The sequence below is a fragment of the Scylla paramamosain genome, chromosome 36 (genome assembly GCF_035594125.1).
Source record: "Scylla paramamosain isolate STU-SP2022 chromosome 36, ASM3559412v1, whole genome shotgun sequence".
NCBI lineage: Eukaryota > Metazoa > Arthropoda > Malacostraca > Decapoda > Portunidae > Scylla > Scylla paramamosain.
In genome coordinates this window covers 6,812,717-6,824,407 of record NC_087186.1, presented here as the reverse complement: position 1 = coordinate 6,824,407, position 11,691 = coordinate 6,812,717, and the positions used below count along the sequence as shown (strand labels likewise).

Here is an 11,691-nt window from a genome sequence, read left to right as displayed (position 1 = left end):
TCATCATTATTTTTTTTTTTTTTCACTTTCGTACTTTAATTTTTGTTGTCATTACTGTCGTTATTATTTACTTCGTTGTTGTTGTTGTTGTTGTTGTTGTTGTTGTTAATATCATTTTATTATTTTCATCATTACGTCTACTTTCATCACTACTACTACTACTACTACTACTACTACTACTACTACTACTACTACTACTACTACTACTACTACTACTACTACTACTACTGCTGCTGCTGCTGCTGCTGCTAAAACAACAACAACAACAACAACAACAACAAGTACTACCACCACTACTACTACTACTACTACTACTACTACTACTACCACCGCTACTACTACTCTGCGATAGATATCAACTACACGACCTCAACAGAAAACACACACACACACACACACACACACACACACACACACACACACACACACACACACACACACACACACACACACACATACAGACACACCGAGCCAGCATGCACTGCCAAATTGTCTCACAGAGGCTCTCGTTTCCCCTTTCCGTGTTTCCCTGCCAACCTTTCAGCCAGCTGGGCAAACGACAACACTGCCACTGATAATAATAACACAGGTGATGATACGGGGGCGGTGATGAGGGTGGTGAGAGTCATGATAATGGGGGGTGGTGGAGGTAGTGGTAGTAGTAGTAGTAGTAGTAGTAGTAGTAGTAGTAGTAGTAGTAGTAGTAGTAGTAGCAGCAGTAGTAGTATCAGTATCTGTTGCTGTTACTGCCAAAAGAAGACACAAGCACACGTTCTCTTTTTCCTTTAGTGATAAGACTGAAGCAGCGTGTTTTAAAAGCCTTGATGTCAACCAAACCAGAACATATCTGCGAACGCCACACGAAGGTGACTAGCAGGGAATACAGAGTCAAAACATGTACTCAAGGAAACACCTACAAATGGAAAGCAAGAATCGTAAAAGCAAATCAACCGAAAAATGAGGAGACCAAAGGGAGTCAAGTACGAGAATTTTGACTTGGTTGTAAGATGTCGTGCGTCACTTGTTTTGCTGCGTGATGCCAGAGAGAGAGAGAGAGAGAGAGAGAGAGAGAGAGAGAGAGAGAGAGAGAGAGAGAGAGAGAGAGAGAGAGAGAGAGAGAGAGAGAGAGAGAGAGAGAGAGAGAGAGAGAGAATGTAAGTCAAACACACCCACAACTAGGAAAAAAATTAAAAAAAAACAGAGCCACACTTTTCATCATTGCAAACAATGGTTCCTTAACAGCTGGTGTCACATCCTTTCTCTTTTCTCTCTTCTCTCTTTTCTTCTCTTTTCTCCCTCACTTACTTTTTTTTTTAGTTGCGGTGTTGGCACTCCCTGACACCGCCCCCACCTCAACCCCCACTTGTGCACCGTGCTAAGTTGAGGGAAGGTGGGGGAGAGTGGGAGAGTTTGGGTGATTTGTTTTATTTTCCATTTATTTTTTGTAGTCTTCTTTCTCTGCTCTCTACTTTTATTTTCTCATTCCTCTTCTCTTCTTTCGCGGACTAATTTCTGCTTGTTGGGTTGTTTCTTTGTTTTGTTTGGTTGTAATAATGATAAACATAATACCACTAACAATGATAATAATGATAATGATAACAATACCAAACACCATCATTTTTTTTTATCGCCGTTACGTTATTATTTGTATTACCATCATTATTTTATTTTTACTATCATCATTATTATTATCATTGCTTATCACAGGTGTACAGCGGAGTGGCTAATGAGCATCCAGGTGAAGGGGGCACGGGGACATAACCTGTACACTGCCTTTCTACCTGAGTCACACCTGGGCAAAGTACAATATATACGTAGACTAATTAATGTATTTATGATGCTTTATATAAATCTTTATACTTTGGACCATATTCTGAAACACTTCTGCGCCGCATTTACACTATTTTCAGAGGCTTTAATTAAAGTGACACGAGTTTTTAAGGGTGTTTTTGCAGTTCTAGTGAGAGATTGATAGCATTTCTACATTATTAACAGAAGAAACACTTTTGAGAACCAGGCTAATAATCCCTGTGGCCTTTGAAAATAGTCATGCTTGGAGAGCAAAGTGTTTCTGCATACGGGCCAAGGCTTGACAGGTGAATATCTCGAAGATTCGCATGTCATATTCTCATTCTATTCCCTCTCACCGTCACTATTTTGGTCCCACTGTAGATATTTTTTTCTCCGCGGCTACAGTGGTGTGCTTTTATATGTAGCATGTTTTTGTGTAGTGTTTTTTTCCGGTATTTTTTTTTTTTAGTGGTAATAGCGTGATAGTAATAGCAGTGGTAGTAGTAGTAGCAGTAGCAGTTTTTATAGTGGTATTAGTGGTAGTTATGGTAGTAGTAGTAGTAGCAGTAGTAGTAGTAGCAGTAGTAGTAGCAGTGGTAGTAGTAGTAGTAGTAGTAGTAGTAGTAGTAAAAGAAATCATAGAATTACCTCACATTCCCTTCTTCACCACCACCACCACCACCACCACCACCCCCTGACCTGTCTCCTCGTCACTCCACAGAGCCCACGGTGGTCACGGTGCAAGTGTTTATCAACTCCTTCGGCTCCCTCAACGCCGCCAACATGGTAAGACCCTCAGCAGTAAACCAGACATGTCCTGCAGATCCTCGTGGATATCCTGCGTCACTTAGGAATCCTTGGAGGTTGAAAACATAACTGTACGAGTATCTTAAATTCAGACTCGTTAATGTGAATATTTATTGTATATTGTGAATGAGAGGAAAGGTTTGATTATCATAACTGAATATTGCAGAGCTTACAAATTATCAAGTGTTGGAAATGTAATTGTAGCTTAAATGTAGACTGATACGGTGGTTGTTCCTTGTAGATCGTGAATGAAAGGGAAACATTTGATTATCACAGGTGAAAATAATTGTGTTTAGAAACTTCTAGGTGTCGAAAATATAAATATAATTATCTTTAATCTGGGTTTAAAAGCAGCTAATTGTTGTAGATCGTGAGTGGAAAGGAAAATTTTATTGTTAGAGGTGAAAATTACGGTGATTAGGAACTTGTAGGTGTTGAAAGAAAATGTAATTGTAGCTTAAATTTACATTCAAAGGGTAGTTGTTCCTTGTAGATCTTGAGTGAAAGGGAAAAATTTAATTAATATATTTGAAAATTACAGTGCTTAGAAAGTCGTAGGTGTTAAAATATAATTGTATCTTTTATATAGACTCTTTAGTATGAGTGATTATTCCTTGTATATTGTGAGTGGAAGGGGAAAGTTTACTCATAGTGAGAACCTAAGTTGGTCTTCCCTTCTCATCTGGTTGTAGAAAGGTGCACATGTCGGTGACACGTGTAAACTAAAGGATTAGCTAAATTTATGGGTAGGGATGACAGGTGGAAATAGATGGGTGTGTTTTTATTCAGGGACTGTCACGTGTAGGCTTTCTGGCTTCTTGTAGCTTCCCTTATTTTCTTAAGTTCCTAGGTATCTGTAATTAGTGGCAGTGAGTTATCTCGTACGTATGTTTTAGAGATGTTCTCAGTTGACTACTGTGTGTGTATATCTTTAAATTCACTAACTTACTTGAGTTATATACTAACAAACTGGTATTTCTATTAGCATTGTTCACGCCAGATTAACTTGTTAGTGTAACTGCCCATGAAAGAAGAGAAAACACTGGAATTCTCTAGATAAACAATCAGGGAGTGTTTTTAGCTTACCAAATGTTTTTTGCCAACATTGTTCACGTCAGACTAAAAATGTTGGCGCAATTATCCACACAATTAGATTAAGAAGTGGAATGACTCCAGCAAATAGACAAGTAGGCTTAGCTGGGCCTAAAATAATTTGAACACTGTTTCTTTCTCTCGTGCCAAAAGAATATGTGGATGTAATTGTGCATATAATATGGAAAAAGGAGGAGGCTTTTTTATAGTTGAGCATGTAAGTGGATGTAATTTGGTTTAAAACAACTAAAAAACTTCTTATTGTTTCATCTTTTCTTTCGTGTCAGGGTGACGTGTTAATACATTAGTCCATGTGATCAGAAGAAAACTAAGCATCGTAAGCAAACAATATAGTATTTTTAACTTGATTTAAAATAGCTAAAAAAAAATTAATTCCTACATGATAACACGTTGGAGCTTTTGTCCTTATGATCAGATTAAAAACAGAATAGTCCATAAAGAAGTCTCGAGATACCATCAAGATCTTTACGCCACTTGAGAATGGAGTCGAAATACCTTAGCCGTGTTTGTTTCCCTCGTCTGCTTTCTGTGATAGTATCAGTTCTTAGTACCAAGGACCATAAAAGCGCTTTTATTTTTATGCTATCTAGTACGCATTATTCTCCAGTAAAGGGACGTCATAAGGATTAGCGGCTTCTACTCCTGCGAGGAAAGACTGACACTCTACACCCTGCCAACAAGGGAATACAATAAGAGAAAAAGAGAAAACAAGAGGAAAGTAATCTTTCAACACAAAACAGACACGTTTTTTGCTACAGCGTCTTTTCCGCGGCGCATTATGGGAGTTAAGGGTGGATTAGGATGGCACTCAGGCAGCCTCCCCTCCACTCACTCCCTCACCAAAACATTGTCATTTTCTTGGCCAGTGTTCCGCCTCGGTGCCTCCTCCCCGCCTCGTTTCCTGCCGTGTTATCTAGATTTTAAAGTCTGGGATGATTTTTTTTTTTTTTCTCTCTCTCTCTCTTTTTCAAGCCTGAGCTGTTTCTTGGTCCAGGAATGTTTGTCAGTAGGGAACCACCTCGCCTTGGACTCAACTCTATCTTGATGGTTAGGAAGTAAAAGAACTCGAAACCAAATGTAAAAGAACGAAAGACGGAGTCTCATATTTTATCGATGTTGTTTTTATTTATTTTTTTTTTTTTCAGGATATTTCTGAGTGTTTTCTTTAACTTTATTCGTGGTGGAAAAGGTTCTACGTTTTATCTATCTTGTTCTATTTAATTTATATCTTATTTATTTTATTTATTATTTTTTTTACGAATATTATAAAGAAGAGGATGCTGTTTTATAAGTCTGCGGATCTTGCTCTTATAACTTCACTAATCTACCATAGGAGTGATATATTCATGTATTTAAAAAGTCAGGAACATCGGAACATTTAACAAAAAGAGCATAAGAACATGAGATAAGTTGCAAGACGTCAGGCCTACACGAGGCGCCACCTGTTCTCGGCTCCTCTTTACTATACATTATTCTGAAACCCTTTGCTCTCTCACCACGACAATTTTCAAAGGCCACAAAGATGATGAGCCGGGTTCTCAAGAGTGTTTCTTCTGTTTACAATGTGGAAATCTTGTTAATCTGCCACCAGAACTATAAAAAGATCCTCAAAAACCAGTGTAATTTCAACTAGAGCCTCTGGAATGTAGTGGAGGTGCGGCACAGAAGTGATTCAGAATACGGTTCATTATTACATATGTTTTCCTTTTTCCCCCGCAGGATTACAACATCGATGTGTTCCTCCGCCAGCGCTGGAACGACCACCGTCTCCAGCTGTCAGGGAACAGGACGCGCATCACTGTCCTCGACCCTGCAGTGAGTGATGATGATGGTGGTGGTGGTGGTGGTGGTGGTGGTGGTGGTGATGCTTATTGTGGTGTGAGATGGAAGAAGGAAGGATAGGAGTAGAAATACGTAAGAGAAAATAGACATGAAGAAGGAGGAGGAGGAGGAAGAAGAGAAAGAGAAGGAGGGGGAGGGGAAGAAAACGTGTATATCTGAGCCTGTCCAAGATAACGACGACGACGACGATGGGATGATGATGACTGATAGATAAATAGATAGATCTAAAGTGCTTAAGAGGAATAAGCACTGGAAGAGATGAATAAGAATAGAAGAGAGAGAAAAACAAGAGAAACTGGACATGGAGGAGGAAAAGACAAGCAGTTTCCCTTTCCTTTCGTCACTATGACAGAAAAAAAAGGAATTTTTTTTTTTCTTTACTCGTATAGATTTCCTTTAGTGGACCGCGTGGCTCTGTCGTAAAGTGTTTGATTCCTGGTCAGAGGTTGCGAGTTCGATCCTGACTAACATCAGTTTCTTGGTGGGAGAGGTAGCGCTTTCTCTTCTAGTCTGACTAATAACAGTTTTTCTCTTCTAGTCCGGCCAATAACAGTATCTTGATGGGAGAGTTAAAACTTTCTCTTCTCTGGCTGGCTTCGCTTCTAACTAATAACAGTTTCTCAGTGGAAGAAGTAGGGTTTTTCTCTAGCCGGCTCCATATGACCACGTTGTTGCGGAGCCCTAACTCACTCTCGCTGTCTTCCTGTAGATGCAAGCCAAGATCTGGAAGCCTGACACGTACTTCAACAACGTGAAGGACGCCTCGGTGCACAAGGTGACAATGCCCAACATTCTCCTGCGCATCGACAAGAACGGCGACATTCTGTACAGCATGAGGTGAGTGAGAGGGAGCACGTCTGCCAGTGTTCCCCCTTACAGGACGTCGTTTTCTTCCACCGCACATTCCTTCAGATTACGTTGGCTTTAGTTACGGTAGTTATCGAGTCTTGCTTCTACGTAGTTATTTTGCTATTCAAGTTTTCATGAGGGGCACGTGGCAGTCTAGTCCTTTGTTCACTGTCCTATTTATATATTTATTTCCATTCAGTATTCGTATTTACATTGTTCAGGAGTGCAGGGAGTAAAATTTAATTTCATAAATATTACAGTTCATTTTGATTTATAGTTACATTAAGGCAGATGATTTCTTTATGAGGCATTAAGTCTTTGAATCAAAACAGAGTGGAAATGGAGAGAGAAGCTTCTCGTGGTGCATTAAGACGCTTCCCCCCTCCTCAGTACATTCTTCATATGAGGAGACACACAGGTGGCTGATAATTTTCATGAAATGTTAATCATGTTGCTCAAAATGGAGTAGAACATAGATAAAGAAGTAGTTTCTCGACTTGCATTCAAAGACCTTACTTTCTCAGCATATCTGATATCTATCTACAGACACAGTGAGGTGGATCATATTTTTTAGAAAACATTATATTATTATTATTATTATTATTATTATTATTATTATTATTATTATTATTATTATTATTATTATTATTATTACTATTATTATTATTACTATTATTATTATTATATTTTTACATTTTTTTAGAAAACATTAAGTCCGTGAGTCTCGAAGCAACACATAGAGAAGTTGTCTCGACGTACATGTGAAGACCTCAAAATAAACATAAAGAGAGGAGTGTTCGTACCTTCTAGCTGTTGAAGCTCCACTCATTCATTATAAAGAAAAAGTGGGTCAGAGTAGAGTAAACCAATACATAAACAGATGAACAGCGTCCCTTTGCATGTTTAAATACCTTCCCCTCCATCTCACACTCACCACACAACTCGCCAACACACGCGCAGGAGGGGCAGGCTGGGGACTCTGGTTCATAAAGAGTCACGGAAGCGCTCACAGGAATTCTGCTATACGAGTTAACGTTAAAAACTAGACAGTATTTTTGCACTAGGACAGTGACATCGACTCTCTCTCTCTCTCTCTCTCTCTCTCTCTCTCTCTCTCTCTCTCTCTCTCTCTCTCTCTCTCTCAATTTCTTGCTCGCGTTTCATTTCCTTGCTTTCTTCATAATATCTCCTTATGAAAGCATCCCTGTTGCTTTCAATCTCCTGACGAGGACACACTTGGTTTTGTCTCGCAAGTTTATGAGACCCCTCACTCGTCTTTATCAGTGGATAAATCTTTGTTATTTTCTGGCTTTTTTTTTCTCGATATCATATTTTTATTGAGGAAACTTGCCATCAGAATTCCCCCCCTTCTCTCTCTCTCTCTCTCTCTCTCTCTCTCTCTCTCTCTCTCTCTCTCTCTCTCTCTCTCTCTCTCTCTCTCTCTCTCTCTCTCTCTCTCTCTCTCTCTCTCTCTCTCTTTCTTATTCTTCTTTTAACCCAGCCCTTTAGCTCCTCCTTCATCGCTGCATAATTTATAAGCTTCCACGTACTCGTAGTGATAAGTCCCTGAAGCTCCATTGTTCACTCCAGTTTAATACACCAGGCCAGTGATTCCCAACCTTAACACCTTCCAGGAACACCTCAAAGCTTCTGTTTTGTATACATATATTATTCAAAATCTACCGTAACATCACTAAGGTGTTTACATTACCAAGCCACACAACACTTGCCGTTCTTTCAGTGACACTTGGGCTTGTTTCTCTTTGCATAACCGTGGAATTCTTATCTGAATATTGTAATGTGTAATGCATTTTACTTCTTGCGTATCCCCTGATGATTGTCGGCCTGGTTGGGAGTCACTGCGCCAGGCCTTGGGTGGCGACATGGCAGCATTGCATTTATTCCTTCTCCAAATTTCTACTTATCTTAAGCTTTCGCGTAATGCTAAGATCTTGAAATTCTACATTAAATTTATCTGTTCGCCTCCAGTTCTGTACCGCAATTCCTGAGTGATCGACATGGCAGTACTAATAATACAATGCCTTCTTGATATTCTTTTTATTCCTCTTTTCAGTTATCCTATATTCTGGCCTATTCCAGTTCTGTACCGCAAGTTCTGAGTGACTGAATGGCGGTGCTAATCCAATCCTTCCTTGATATTCTTTTTATCTTTCTCTTCAATTATCTTATGTATCCTATTCCAGTTTTGTACCTTAAAGTTTTGAATGATTCACATGGCTGTGCTAACTTACTCCTTCCTTAATATCCCTATAATCCTTCTGTGTTTATCCTATATCTTCTGTTCCAGTTTCATACCGCAAATACCGGAGATACTTTTTCCTTCCCTGGAATTATACCCTCTATCCTTCTCTTCCGTTGTTCTCTCCTATTCCGGTTTAGTTCCGCAAGCTTTGGCGGTTTTTCTTCCTTCCTTGACATCCTTACATATATCCTCCTCTTCTGTTATCCTAAGCTTTGTATGGCCACGTGTTGACTTGAAGGAAGGATAGATCGATGCAGTTCCATCCCTTTCACTTATCTGAAGCTAAACCAGGACTCGGTTTCCGCTTCGGATAGGTGTCGGGGCTCGAATTACGCACGCTCGCATTTTGAAACGGTTTGGGCTCTCAAAAAGACTATTTTTAAAGGCCATAGAGTTAATTAGTTAATAGAATACTCGTAAATTAACACTAAAATTATAAAGATATCCTTAAGAACTTTGATAATTTCTACTAGAGCCTCTTAAAAATAGCGAAGATAAGATTCCGAAACGTTTGAGAATGTAGTCGGCACGAGTCATCCTCCTTTGGGGCAGATCACGTGACTAACAGTGTTGCCATCTCACAGGATTACTCTCAAGCTCTCCTGCAACATGCAACTTCACCAGTTTCCATTTGACGCCCAGCGTTGTAGCCTTACCATGGCCTCCTGTAAGTAGCCGCCCGTCGGCCTCGCACCCTTCACTGGCACGCTGTATATACTCGTATGAGCCATCTCTTCCACTCTATGCATCCCTTTGGTTTTCATTTCTCTTCGGTATTTGGATGAGGTGGATCCTTGCCACCCGTCTCGCTAGTCTCTGTGAGTAGTGTTTCTGTCTCTTTAGTAGCTTGCTGTCTCCCTTCGCCTTCCCCTCCACGCGAGACGGACAGGTACAGTAGCGTCTTACTTGCCTCGGTACAACCTTTCGTCTCGACAAAGTAGTAGCTCGTCTTTCACTATGAAGCACGGCCGACTCTCTCTCTCTCTCTCTCCCTCTGTCTCTCTCTCTCTCTCCGCGCAGATCGAGAACACAACATAACACTAGTCGTAGAGTATCGGTGGTTAATTAACAAGCATCTCGTTGTTTCATTAATCACAACAACGGTAACTAGACGGCATGTTTATAATTAACTGAATACCATTTTCTGCTCGTCTTGCAGTAGTGTTTACCCAGATGTAGATACGTATATGATAAGAGATACGCGGAAAAAAACAGGTAGTATTGTTTTGTCCTTACACCTCGACAACGTACGTACCCAGCCGTTGAACGTAACAGAGAAAGAAAAAAAAAGTCTGGCGTGACACAGGAAGAGGCGGCGACGCGGAAATCGTGCTCGAGCATTCGTGAACCAAAGGGAAATACTGCATAAAAACATCGCAAAAAATTATGGTGGATAAAAAAGATAAAAAAATACGTGAGGGTTCGAAAGAGAAACAGACATAGACATGCAGTAAGGTCTTGATGAACTAGCAAGGCGAAGGTGATGCTGAAGAGTAAAGGCCGGAGCGTGGGTACCATTCCCAGGAGGCCACGGGGCGCCTGACGCCTTCTCCCTCTGCCAGGGTGACTCTGCGCCTCACCTGCAGCATGGAGTTCGCGGACTACCCCTTCGACGAGCAGGTGTGCGGGTCCGTCATCAGCTCCTGTGAGTATGGCTGCCCCGCCCCCGACCTGCCTGTCCTGACCTGACCTACCTTGATTTGTCCTGACCTACCATACCCTGTCCTGATCTGCCCTGCCCTGTCATGACCTGACCTACTCTGTCTTGCCCGGACCTACCATATCATGTCTTCAACTGACCTGCTTGCCATGACCTGACCTATTCTGACCTTGCCTTGACCTGACCTCCCCTGTCATGACTTGATCTACCCTGACTTGTCCTGCTCTGCCCTGACTATACCAAACCTTCTCTGCCCTGCCTTGCCTTGCCCTGCCCTGCCCTGCCCTAACCTCACCTGACCTGGGATGCTGTTAAGACAAGGCTGTGTGTTGTGCCGCTGGCTGTTGTTCCTCTTGTTATTATTATTATTATTATTATTATTATTATTATTATTATTATTATTATTATTATGATCTTTATTGTTGTGACTGCTGTGTTTGTTGTTGTTGTTGTTGTTATTATTATTATTGTTATTATTATTATTATTATTATTATTATTATTATTATTATTATTACCTTTCCTTTTATTTATTTATTTTTAATTTTGCTTCTATACTGTCACTTTTAATGTACTGCTCCATTTCCAGTTTTCCTCTTTTTAATGTTGTGTGGCTTCAGCTGTTCAAATATACTCTCTCTCTCTCTCTCTCTCTCTCTCTCTCTCTCTCTCTCTCTCTCTCTCTCTGCATGGCACCGCATTCGAGGTAAATAAAACCGTACTTGAGAAGGACAAATCACAACTAACGAGTCATTATTGTCCTGCGGAGCCTCGCGGGAGACTCACAGACGCGGCCGAGGAGCGAGAAAGGCGAAACAGGACCAGATGAAGCTTCGGTGAGGATTATGTGAAGCGGTCCGGAAAATGCGCCTCGTATCCTGCAGCTCAAGAAAGGAAGGAAGGGTAAAATGTCTGTCCGTTCCTTAATTTTAAATAAGCGGACAGCCCGTTTAAAAAGGAAGGTAGCGAAGGAAAGGGTTAACTTGTGTGGGGATGGGAGGTTTGGAGGTAAAGTGCGCGAAACGACTAAGTGGTTCTTGCTCTAAAAGGAGAAAAGTGGGAAGAAAAATACCTCGCCCGCCAAAACAACACAAACTGAGGAAGAGGGAGAAGCGTTTTATCTCTTGCCAGTCCACACACAAGGGAAAATGTAAGCAGAAAGGAAGGACTCGTACGAAAGATGATATGGGAGACTGAGTTAAAATATGTAAAGAGCGAAAGTGGTTCCTGCTTTAAAGGGATAAAAAGCTGAAGAAATATAACTTGCCTGCCACGATAAGAGAAACTAAAGAAAATGAAGGAATAACGCATCATTATCATTGCATAAACAAGAGTGAAAATGGACCGAGAGAAAGAAAGGAAGACTTT

General features: G+C 40.7%; 1 protein-coding gene across 6 annotated transcripts in view; it reads left to right on the top strand.

Annotated features, from left to right (window-relative positions):
* The window catches only part of LOC135090885 (glycine receptor subunit alpha-2-like), a 53,648-nt gene that overhangs the window by 35,749 nt on the left and 6,208 nt on the right, over positions 1-11,691 (top strand). For 4 of the 6 annotated variants that reach the window (XM_063988038.1, XM_063988041.1, XM_063988042.1 and 1 more), the window contains 4 exons: positions 2,513-2,577; positions 5,431-5,526; positions 6,263-6,390; positions 10,228-10,310. In XM_063988038.1, coding sequence (XP_063844108.1) covers positions 2,513-2,577; positions 5,431-5,526; positions 6,263-6,390; positions 10,228-10,310 — 372 coding nt within the window. Of the gene's footprint in view, positions 1-2,512; positions 2,578-5,430; positions 5,527-6,262; positions 6,391-9,249; positions 9,333-10,227; positions 10,311-11,691 lie in introns of all 6 variants that reach the window. The other 2 variants (XM_063988039.1, XM_063988043.1) reach the window with 2 other exon arrangements.